Source organism: Anthonomus grandis, chromosome 2, assembly GCF_022605725.1.
Source record: "Anthonomus grandis grandis chromosome 2, icAntGran1.3, whole genome shotgun sequence".
In the NCBI taxonomy this organism is placed as follows: domain Eukaryota; kingdom Metazoa; phylum Arthropoda; class Insecta; order Coleoptera; family Curculionidae; genus Anthonomus; species Anthonomus grandis.
In genome coordinates, this window is record NC_065547.1 from 25,170,188 (window position 1) to 25,183,204 (window position 13,017).

At 30.9% G+C, this 13,017-nt stretch overlaps 1 protein-coding gene across 2 annotated transcripts in view; it reads left to right on the top strand.

The window, feature by feature from the left end:
- LOC126733634 (protein MTSS 2) overlaps window positions 1-13,017 on the top strand; it is a 137,445-nt gene that overhangs the window by 112,797 nt on the left and 11,631 nt on the right. For both annotated transcript variants that reach the window (XM_050437024.1, XM_050437023.1), the window contains 7 exons: window positions 512-700; window positions 759-893; window positions 949-1,063; window positions 1,210-1,308; window positions 1,394-1,594; window positions 11,203-11,405; window positions 11,482-11,608. In XM_050437024.1, the coding sequence (XP_050292981.1) occupies window positions 512-700; window positions 759-893; window positions 949-1,063; window positions 1,210-1,308; window positions 1,394-1,594; window positions 11,203-11,405; window positions 11,482-11,608 (1,069 nt within the window). The remainder of the gene's footprint in view (window positions 1-511; window positions 701-758; window positions 894-948; window positions 1,064-1,209; window positions 1,309-1,393; window positions 1,595-11,202; window positions 11,406-11,481; window positions 11,609-13,017) is intronic.

The following is a 13,017-nucleotide window of genomic DNA, read 5'->3' on the forward strand; positions in this document are numbered from 1 at the left end:
GTATACATAAAATTATAGTAAGAAAACCCGCAGCTAAAAATAAAAATCGACGTGTCCGAGCGTTTTTTTTTTGAACATACCCCTGAATTTTAAATGAATTTATTCCGGACTTTTGGCTCTCACTGTATGTTCGATGCATTTTAAAATAATTTTTTATATATTTCTTTGGGGGAAGGGTCGTTTATTGACCTAATGTAGAAGCCGCCTCTGATAATTATAACATATAATGAATATATTTAGATGCATCTAAATATTGTAAAACAAAAATTCTTATAATATATTTTTTATAAAAATGTATTTCAATACATTGAGTAAAAAATACTTTTTCACAATTAATCTATTTTTAAGATCCTCTATATCCAATATTATACTGAATTCTTAAAGTTTGTTTTTGCAAGACAAAGACTGATTGAAATCAAAAGTATCTTATTTTAAATTTCTTTCGAAGAGAAATACAGAAACGCTATCAAAATGCAATTAAAAAATTCGAATAATAAAACGTTTGTTATAGCGTTGCTCTTCCCTGGAACGTCCCTCAGCGCCCGCCGGCGGCGTCCCCGCGAAAACCATGCCCAACATCCAAGGAGTCAGGGTATTACCACCGGGGGCAACAGAACTACTCGCGGCGGCCGCACTAAGAAAAGCACCCCCTAGCGCTTTGCCCGCTCACTTGGCCGCTAACAAAACAGTTCCACCGCAAGTAAGTGAATTAGTAAAATTCGTTTTTATTATGGTTGTTTTAGAACGTTCTCTTGCAGCAACCGACATATGTTAACATGCACGAGTTGGCAAATATGGCGGCTGATAAGGCGCAACAGCAGCAACAAAATCCAGGGGGGCAAAATCAGGCGTTCCCGCCGCCCCCTGCCGAGTTTATTAGTCCTCCCGAAAAGGTTTGACTTGTTGCTTGATATTTAGAGAACATAAGTGAGCACTTTCGTATTTTAGCCCGAGGGGCCGGAAAAGGAGAGCAGCACCAGCGAAAGTTCCTTAGAATCTTCTAGTGGTTACGGTAGTCAAACCACCTTTAACACTGAAGATCACCATAATTCACATATCGACGGTAAGCCACATGTGATATTGTATATTTTTGTGAATATGCATGGGTTTTAGACTAATCTAGATTTCATTATTAATATCATATTGAATTTTCATTGATTAAACTTTTGTTGATCCATTTGCATGGTTTTGTGTGTTTTTTTCACTTAGATGTAACAAACTCGAATAAAGCAGCGAGCAAATATTGCACCTTACCGAGAAACAACGAATCTATAGACTGCCAGAAACGTAGGCCTCTATCTATGACAGGTACTCAATCTGTTTATAATTTTTGCATGGTTTTACCCGTTATTGAATCACTTTTCCAACAATAAACGTCACTTCCCATTTTTAGCAATGAACCACTTTGGTACCCTCCGTAACACCCTTCTACGCAGGGGTAGCATGCAAACCAATAAACCTCCACCTCCCATTAGGAGGACCTCATCCATAACCAACACCTCATCCTGCATGGGAAGTTTGGAAAATTTGCCTCCGCCGCCGGCGTTTTTGTTAGAACCACAACAAGATCAAGGGCAAAATCCGCCAAATCCTGGTAAATATTTATTCTTGTGCTCGTTACCATATTTATTTTATTTATTTATTTATTACACACCCTACAAAACACAAATACATACATGACAATAATTATTTACCTGTAATTCAATAAAGACTCAATTATGTTTACAAAATAATATTATCCATTCACATTATTTTAACAGTTCCCGAAAAAATATGTTCCAAAGTATACGTCCTACATCGAATATCGACCCATACAATATGATAGGCTGTTATGTTGTTTTAACTGAACAATTTTTACAAATCTGAAACAAGTCGTGATATTTTTAATCTACTCTTAGGTACTATAAAATATAAAAATTAGCAGATATCGTAATAATAATATTTTTTAATGGTATTCTACTGGAATATACAGAGTGGCATTAAATTACATTTAATAGTATATTTTTTATAGTTTTGATTTTCTGCCGCATTCTCCATTCAAATATCTAAGCATAACCAAAACTGTTAAAATTTAAAATCTAAATTTAACTAAAACTGTTAAAATACATAAAGTTAAAAAAACATCGATCTTTTAAAAATTTTAATTTAAACCACTTTTTGATTGATATGAGGGATTTACCGTGGGATGGCATATTGTATCGGGACCGTCGAAAGTCTATCGGGCCGGAGACTGGTTGGCGTGACGTCACGTTAGTGGCCGTGTATTGCAGCTTTGCCCCGTTTAATTAACACACAGAGCGGCGTCGAAAATATATTTAAATTGAAATATCTTGGAAACAATTACTCATAGTAAGTTGAAGTAAAAATTATTGGACATGGAATATTTTTAGCCATAAATTTAAAAAGTTACTTTTTATTTTTAAGCCTTACAGTAAGTAAAAAAAAATATCTAAAATTTTGAACTGCTAATTATTTCAAGAAAATGAACATAATATCTCACAATTGCCTAGGATAAAATTATGTTAAAACAAGATAATTATTAGACACGTTTTATTTCAAATAATATATTTTCCGGAAAAAAAATTAACTCAAAATATTATACACAAACCTTTTTAAAGTGTTTGTACAAAAACAAAAATATATAGGTAACAAAAAAATTATTTATAAATATACTTAATTAATATCTAAACAAAAATAATTACCTACAAAAACTAAATCAAATAAAAGTTTAAATTCATCAAGTGAAAAGGTGGGTAAATTAGTCATAAAACAAAAAACAAAAAATAGCAAATTAAGGATCATTGGCCTTCAGTACATTTTCGAATTCTCTTTTTTTTTCAACTTTCTCTTTTTTTTTTAATAAATCTTCCTCGATAATATTATTTTTGGCCTTGCTATAATTATTTAAAAGGATATTTGAAAAGGTGTTAATACATTTTTCATTAAGTGTTGGTAAGTTGTTACCACAGTCACAATTGTATTTATCCGTTTCAAAATTTGCTACCTCCAGTTTTTTTAACGCTTTTTTAACGCTCCAGTTTTTTTTAAGTGTTTTAAAAATGATTTTGTAGAAAAATTCAGTGAAATTTAAAAATGTCTTCGTATCATTCAGAAATAATAGTTTGAAACAAAGTGTACATGGTTATAATTATATTATTAAAATAATCTTTGGCATACTCGAGTCATATCTTAAATCATTATCAGATATGCTTATTTCATTATACAACAAAGAATCATTAAATGTATTAATAATAGTATTAGTAGTGGTACTGTTAATCACTGATGCTTTAAGTGTTGAAGTATCGGTTATATTGAAAAACTGTTTCAAAACGAATTTTCCATTTGGGCCCCAAAACGCTCACTGTGTAGTATTATTGCAATAGTAATATTTAAAAAGCGAAGCGCGATGCACGATTCTTGCCGGCCACTAGTGTGACGCAATCATTGTGGAGGGCATACAGTCTCCGGCCCGATAGACTTTCGACGGTCCCGATTGTATGCAACTAATATTGACCAGAAAATACTTATTCTAAATAATTTAATTCTAACCTTATTTGATCATCATGCGCCTATTAAAGAGTCTCTTATAACCAAAACTCCATTTGGACTGGGTAACATACAAAAAGTTAAGAAATTTTACTCTAGCTGCAATAAGAAAAGAACAGAAGAAGTATCACCACTAATGCTGAAATATTGCAGTCCTTACATTGATATATATATGACCCATATCATAAATTGCTTTATAGAAATTGGCTACTTTCCCGATCAATGGAAAATGTCTGTAGGAAAACCGCTGCCGAAAACACCAAATCCCAGTGGCTTTAATGAACTTCACATTATCAGTATCCTTCCGGCTTTATCAAAAATGTTTGAAAGAATTCTGTATGAGCAAATGTATGAGTATCGCATGAACAATAACATTATTCCTAACACTCAATGTGGTTTTAGAAAGAGATATGACATATCGGTAGCTTTGAAAAATGTACCGGATGATATATTTAGAGCACAAGATAAAAAAATGAATACGATTGTTGTTGGTTTTCGAATGCATTTGATACTGTAAATCACGATCTGTTAGTGGCCAACTTGCAATATTATGGATTTTACAACGAATATTGTATTCTTATAAAATCATATCTATCCAACAGATTCCAATCGCTGTGCTGTAATAATATTTTTTTCTGATAGAGCAGCTATAGCATTATGGGCGTTCCCCAAGGGTCAATTTTCTGAGAAACATAATTTAAAGCCTAATCCGGAAAAATCTAATGTTATTGTTTTTGGTAAGAAAAAAAATTGTGGGTTTTTAAAGAATAATTGAAATATAACTATAAATAAATCGAAATTAACATTTATCGACAGTACTAAAAACGTGGGGGTTGTTCTCGATATTCAACTAAGATTTCAAGAACATTTAAGAAAACTTCATTTTCACAATCATTTTTTTATTTGACAATTTTATACACTAATAGGCACATATTAAGTAAATCTCTTAAAAAAAGCTTATCTAAAACTCCTGTGTTATCTAATTTTACATACTGTGACTACGTTTATGGTTTTTCTTTGGATTTGGAGAGAAGAAGTCGCATACAGAAGGTGCAGAATGCTTGCTTGAGGTTTATCTGTGGTTTGTACAAATCTGATCATTTTTCACACTTATATAAGGACTTTGGGTGGATAAAGATGAATGAAATTATCGTAGAATTTTGCACTTTTCATGTTTCTTATTAAAGATAACTAAAGGTAAATAATCCTCCTCCCAATTCAATAAAAGAGCGTTTAGTATTTCGAAATACCATTCACAATGTGTTAATATTAGAAATGTAAAAAAGTTAACTCTGCCGCTGCATACCACTGCAATCTTCCGACGATCCTTTTCATATAATGCTGTAAAGCAATACAATTCAATACCGAAATGTTATTTTACTTTAAGCCCAAAAAATTTTAAGATTAAGTACAAAACTTACCTATTTAATCAAATTAACCAAATTTAATTTAATAATAATATTAAGATTTCTTTAACTTTAAGATTATTGGAATATGAGGTATTGTATGAGAATTTATTCATTATGTAGATTTTTGTTTTAATAAAAGTAATTATTTATTTATTTATTTATTTATTTATTAAACCACCAAACACGACTAACCCACTAGAATTTCTAAACATAAAAGACTTACAAAACCTCATGTACTAATTCGCAGTAAGTCCAAAAGTGCTTTTGCTCAGCACTTTCAAATGTGAAAAAAAAATAGGAATTCTATCTTAACTAGAAAATGAATAAATTAATTCTAAATAAAAAAATAAAAAAAGAGATTTTAAAATGAAACAAAATTAAATAACAACCAAGTAGCTTAAATAAAACACAATACGTTGACAATCTAAGTATTGCTTATTACAACAATAAAATAACCTAAAAACACCTTATACATAGCATAAGATTCTACACTATATGTGTTCCCAGGTATATTTATTCTAACAATTAATAATTACATACAAGTTATCAATAGTCTGCTTCCTTTCCCCTACAAATAGTTGATAGGAAAATTAGCTGCTTGAGAGACGATTATCTTACGATATTTATTGTCCCAATTCATCTCACGAAGTAGATGGTCAAAAAATTAAAAACTCTAGACCACAATGAAAATGATCTAGGACATACGTTTGTATATACAGACTTTTTTATACTTGGATTGAATGTTTCTTGTATTTGTTGTACCCTTTTGATTTTTGAATTAAAAATTTAGAAATTATGTTAAATGCTAGTTTTTTTGTTATTTGTGTTATCAATAAAATATGTTAAAAGAATTAATTTTGTACAAAATACTAAGTACAAATTACTTTTCCTGTGTGCAAAAATGTAACCTCTGTAACTATGCCTAAATGTATGATTTTATTTGTGTTTTCATGTATCTTGTAGAGTTCTCAGAATGATTTTATCAGATCGAAATGTCGACCAAATTATATAAATCGATCGTCTGACCTATTTTTTTAAAAATGAGCCGAGCTTACAAACTGAGGTAACGAGAAATCACTCAAAAACTACATTAATTCAAATCAAGTAAGAAAACGATATTTCTTTAAAACTGAATTTTATTTGGTACGATATTTAAAATGCAATTCATTTTGATGTATAACCTGTTTTCAGATATTCTGTTCTAACATTCCTAAACACTTGCTTTAGAATAAATTTGAGAATAATTGTCTAACAATATGTTAAGAAAGATCTAATGAGGCAGGTTGTGTCTTAAACAACAGTTTTTAAGTGGCCTTAGAGAAAGTCTTGGGATGTTAGATCGGGAGATTTCGCCACCCATTCTATTAAACCTTTTAGTTCAATCCGTTCAAAAGCGTCATTAAGAAATTAACGGACAGACAGTGGAAGGTGCTTCATCTTGCTAAAAATTCGACAATTCGAATGTTGATTTCTAATATTTCTAAATAAATATTGCCATTAAAATTAATTTATTACAATTTTTTATTAATAACGAAGTTTTAAATAAACAATGGCCCGAAAACAGTGTCATCTAATACTTCTGCCTTTCACTGAAACAATGTGGATTTTCGTTTTGTCTCCAGTATCTCCAGTTATGTGCAGATGAAAATAATTTTATTTAAAATATGACAAATAGCTTTATGACTAATTTCTGTTATTGCTGAACCTTGTATTACCTTGTCTTGATACATATTACGATTCACAGCAAAATGACTTTATTCAATTTGAGGATTTTTGACTGTGTAGATTAATCTAATTTAAATGGGCACCAGGTAATATTTGCACCTATTGACAAAATATTTTGCTTCTCGTTGTATTACATTTTACAACAAAATATATTTAAATATTTAAAAAAAAGTTCTCATAGAAACTTTTATGTACAATACAATGCAGATGTATTTACTAAAGAAATGGATGTTTTTTTATTGTTCAGAAACACAATGGGCAGCTCAATTATATTTTTATATTGTTATTCACAGACGAGGCTACGTTTACTAGACGCGGCGTATTTAACTTTAGAAATGCTCATATGTGGTATACTGAAAACCCCCATTCAGTTGTCAGTCGTCATTTCCAGCATGAATTTAAAGTTAACATTTGGTGTGGTATTATTGGAAACCATATAGTAGGCCCCCGTGAACTACCACCTAATTTGAACGGAGACTCGAACTTAAATTTCTTACGAAATGAACTTGGAGATCTTTTAGAAGATATACCATTAAATGTTAGGCAGAACATATATTTTATGCCGGCGGATTTTTCTCGACAGGTACACAATTACTTTAACTCCTTGAGGAACAATATTCCGAACGTTGGATTGGCCGTGGAGGACCTTTGCTTTGGCCTGCGCGTAGTCCAGACTTAAACCTCATGGACTTCTGTATTTGGGGATATTTAAAATCAATTGTTTATGATAGTCCTATAAATAATCTAAATGAACTAAATGTAAAAATTATAAATTCTGTAAATATGTTAAAAATAATGAATCTTCTTTTTACAATATGACAGTCATTTGTTAAACGTATTTCAGAATGCATTGAAGTTAATGGAGGGCATTTTGAACAGTTGTTATAGTAGCGTTATTTGTATGTTTCTTTGTTTATTATTGTGTTTGGTATATTTGTTTGAAAATAAAATATAAGAAAAAAATAAATATCATTTACTTTGGTTATGATATAAAAATTAACAAAAAAGTCGTAATATTTTTTTTAACTATTCTAATTTTACATAAATATCAATTATCTTAGGTATTAATTTTATTTTATTTAGGATTGCATTGCTAAAAATTGCACTGTAAATTTAAGTCATTCACAGATTATGAAAACCTAAAAGTGTGATTATTTCGAAAATGGTTCAAAAACATTATTTATGTAATATTAAAAAGGAAATTGTTTTGTTACTTTTCAAACCAATATACGGAGCTGCAAAAAAGTTATGGGATTTAAAAAAGTAAAAACTAACGCAACGACCGCCCTCTACCGAAAACACGAAAACTGTATACGAAATTTTATTTTTCTTTTTAAAACACTCGTTTGTTCTAAATTTCATGTCAGTATGTCACTTGGTTCAGGACTTATGAGAAAAAACGATAAATCAAATAATACTTCGACACCCTGTATTTTAATTACTATTAAAGTTAGGATAAGGCAAGTTGACCTCAATCACATTATCTTGACGTAAGTAATCTAGTGTTGTTCTATGTCCCATTACTTTCGGGACACTCTGTATATTGCGGGATAGCGTATATAAATATGTTTTTGATTTTTTACTCTATTTTCTATTTTTTATTTAAAAATTGGAGAATCGATTTGCGATTATATGTGTATCGTATAAACACCTTACAACAAAGGTGTTTATACGATATCCATATCAAACGTATAAGTTAAAAATAATACTTTTCTAAAAAAACCCAAGGCAACTTTAAAAAAACCGTAATAATATAATTTTGTACATAGAAGCCAGTGGTCTAGGGTATCGACTGCTTTACCGAAGGCCGAAAATATTAAGCTAGATGTTTTGCCACTATCGGCTGCACGTCATTTAGTATTTTACTTAGTACTAGTACCGAAGCCTCACGAAGTTCTGATTGAGCGTCCGGTCGTAAATTATTTTGTAGCTGTAAATAAATTATTAACTCAAAAAAGTTATAATATACAACCGGCAGCAAACTAATGCCTCTTAAATCCGAGATGCAACCAATATTGGACCCTTTGGGAAAAGGGTGAGATAATAGCAGTTTTCCACTATATTGGAGATAAAGCTAAATAATGCGTTATAACAGAAAGACGAACCTTTATCGTTTGGAAAGAAATACCATTAGACCCTACAGAATTAGACTTAAGCTGCTCAGTTGTAGTGCCAAGGTCGCTAGCCCATTTAAAAAAACTGCTTAATAAGGGTTTATTTGTCATAAAACCATATTGGTAAAATAACATATAATATCTTCACTGACAGGCCGAGTTATTTTTGCAATTGTCTCTCCAACAAATTTGTTTATATTTCATCAAATATGGTTTCTTTTCATTTCTCACAGCTTGTGTAAATAAATTTATCTCCTTATAAGTTCCAGTCTAGCAAAACTCTATTTTCTTGTATGTATCTAAAAGAGCATTTTCATAATTTTTCGTGTATCGGTAAACCACGGGGTGTTAGGCCTCGTTACAAAGGCAGTTTTTTAAGCGGCATAAACGTTGAATAGCGAGATAATGTTGCTAGTTAAAATTTTAACTTTTTGGGTTATAGAATCAGCATCAAAAATTGAAGCCCAATTTAAATTTTCAAGATCAGTAAAAATATCACCGTGATCACTATATCAACAATTTTAGGGTCCCGTCGAGAAATATTGAAATTTAACTCGCAGCAAATAACTTGATGCTCACTACTTACTTTCATGCATATTTATTCTTCGCCTTTAAGTAATAGTCCGGAAGCCCGTGCACATATGACCTCGTCATGTGCGAAGAGTAAGTGAGTGAGTGAGAAAAAATGACAAGGTTTTCGGTGAGCACCAAATTATTTCCTGCGAGTTAAATTTTAATATTTCTCGACGAGCACCTAAAGTTACGAAGTTATAGTACGTTAAAATACGAAACCTGTTTGCTGCAAACCCAAATCGGTAGAGGTTTTTTATAATTATTTATCAAAAATTCATAAACCTGGTAATAAAATCAAACTAATTGTTTCCGCTATAGGATCTCCAGCTTATAACATTTCAAAGCAATTTGAGATATTAAATTATCTCATGAATGTTTTTTTCAGTCAAAAACAGTCAACAGCTTATTTCAAAAGTCAATAATTTAATTTTAAGTAAAGATGAATTGAATTGTTTCTTTCAATGTATCTTCTTTGTTCCCTAGCACTCCTCTACCAGAAACTTTGGAAAATCTGATTGAACTTTTGGAAAGTAATGGTGTCGATTAATTAATTAAATTAACAAAACTTTGCATGTGAATAAAAAATATTTTTTCAATACAACAATTCGTACTATGAACAACTTGAAGGAACAACCATTGGTAATCGCCTCTCTCCCTTTCTAGCAGAGCTCTTCATCAATCGTTCTAAGTAAAATGCAAAAAATACATTCTTCGTCGAATCAAAAAAATCACTTTCCACGAGTTTGGTTAAGATATGTCGATGATATGTTTTGCGTGTTTGACAAAATTGATAATTGCAACAAATGCAATATTGATAATTTCGTAGAACAACTCAATAACTGTTTTTCATCTATTACATTTACCTTCGAATAAGAAACTTCCATTCTTAGATATTCTTGTCTTCAAAAATAATAATCCGTTAGAATTTATTATTTATAAAAACGAAACAAATACTTTTAGGTACATAACTAATGACTCTAATCATTGTTTTCAACATAAAATGGCTAGTATGTATTTCTTGGCAATTGTTTGGTCTCGTTTCCTCTAAGTAGTGACAGATTTTATAAATAAAAATCAACAAGTATTAAACTTAAACAATTGCTAGGCTCAATGGTTATGACAATAAGTTTAAAGTTAATGTTAAAAACTCTACCACATTTCAAAAAGATGAAAATAAGCAAAATTTTGTTGCACTAACATGGGGTTTTTAGAGATTTAGGTCTATCAAAGTCGTAAAGAAATCTTTAGGGAACCAAAAAAATAAATCAATTAATATCAGATTTAAGGAAGATATAGCTTATGTGAAATATGGAAGTGTAGAAAAGTCAAGTTTGGCTGAACATGCTTTAACCACTGGTCGCTTTGTAGGAATAGACAACTTAAAAGTACTTCATTGGCAATTAAAAATAACCAATTAGCAACAATCGAAAACTAAATGCCTACGAAAGTTAAGTAGAAAGTTTTCCCTTATAATAAATTTGTATGGTTTACTAGTTTTGGTTAGTGGTAAAAGTGTTTTGTGATTTGAGTGTCACACCAAACGTTCTAACCATAGGACAACCAATAATTGTTGATATGGTTCATAACTCCAGAATGGCAGACTCTGATTTTTATGTTTCATAGTTTTCATTCGCCAATGTATGTCAATATTCACGGAGTTTTTTGCAATTTTAATATACGTATTAATGTATTTTTGGGAAGAGTATGTCCAATAGTTGATAGCACCATAAGCAATAAATCGGAATTCCGTAATTTGCAAATTGGATTTAATAAATATTGAATTTTACTTTTCTATGGTTTTTGATACCATTATTTTTATTTTTACCTTTAATCAGGTATAAAAGTAGCCGAAACTGTGAGAGCTCTAACCGAACTGAAACACACTCCGGCCAGTCCGAACTCCATTAGACGAATGGCCGGAATCTCTGGATCTGCTCAAAATATCTTCCAATCGGTCCAACAAAACGAGCGTCCAACTAGTTTTCAGTCGGCATCCAGTCCGGGGTCCGGATTAACCACTTTCCAAAGTCAAACTAAAGTAAGTATTAACTAATTTAAGTTATTAGAGGATGAGTTTTTTTAAAGAATTTTGAAATACTTAAATAAATTTATAGGTTTCCTATCTCTCTCAGTCGGGTGGTGTTGTCTATGCGCAACCTTCACAAGTGGTCGGAGGTAGTCCGAACGCAGTGAGAAGGATAACAAGTTTTAGGTCGCAAAGTGCCGATAGAAAGCCTGAAGGTTAGTTTAAATTTATTTTTCCAACTATGAAATGAGATGAATATGCTACTATAAAACAACATAATCTTTATAATGGTCATAGGAAATATATATCTTGCACGCTTAAGACTAGGCACAGAATAGCTATAAAATATTAAAAAAACAACAAAATTATTACTTTAATTTAAAATAACATTACGAGTTAAAAATTCTAACACACTATATAAAAACTCTTGACAATTTAAAATTTCTTTACAAAAGTCTTAAGTCTATTGAATGGTAATTCATGAATTTCTCTGGATAGTCTATTTGTAAAGGTACATAGTGGAGTGTGTACAGTGGAGTGTTGAGTGGTGTATGCATTCCAAGAGGTTCTTAGTCTGAGAAAAGGCACTCAAAGCTCAGTCCTCTTCTAGTGTCCTATATTGACTCTTATTTTTAAAAGCATACAGAAGTGATTTATAAACTTACTGTGATGGAATAGTAAGTATCTCAAAGCGGAAAAACAGGTTTTGCATTATGTCTGTAGACAGTTCTAGCTCGCACTGTTCTCCTCTGCAAACCAAACAGCCATATGTGCAGAATTTCCCCAGATAAGTAAACCATATAAACAAGCACGAGAGAGCTGTGTTCGCGTCTTTGAGCTAAATTTCTCAAAAAAAAAGTAGATGCATCCCTTTAAAAAAAAAGACTTACGGTACATTTATCTTGGAGATGCGAGAAATGATGAGAGAGACGATAGTAAGCGAAAAACAAAATTCTTGGCTACCAAACTATTGAGCGGGATAATTGATCTCTATATTGTCTTTGCTTTTATCAAGGGTCGGTGAAATGAAATTCTTAAACCCCTCTTGTGAGATCAAAAAAACAAACCCTACCACAGTAGGTTAGTGTTGAATAAATTGTGTGATAATGTAGGGCTGAAACTAAATACATTAAGTAAGTAAAAAATTATAATTTATTTTAGAGTTTATACAAACTCCCTTGAACGAAGATAACTCAAATTCCGCGAATAAATGTTTAATTAAGAATTATAAAAATTTATTTTTTTTTAAATTTAATTTATTAAAATATCTATTTTAACAACATGCCAGGTATAATAACACAATAATTTTTTAACTAAATTTGGAGACTATTTGTCATGCACCCGCAACAATTTACAAGTTTATCAGTATCATCTAGAACGTAAATAACAACAAATCTGCATCCGAACAGCATTTAAAAGAATAAGGATTTCATAGATGTACAAATTTATTAATTAAGAAAAAGTTTTAACAGCAATTAGGTATTTATATTGGATTATAACAAATATACGTTTATATTGGTTTCGAATATTTTCATCAGTTTGGTTTGATCTTCCAATAAAACGTGGTCTAATGTTTCTTGAGTTTGTTAATTAATATTAGGTTTTTCAAGGATGCTAAATGTCT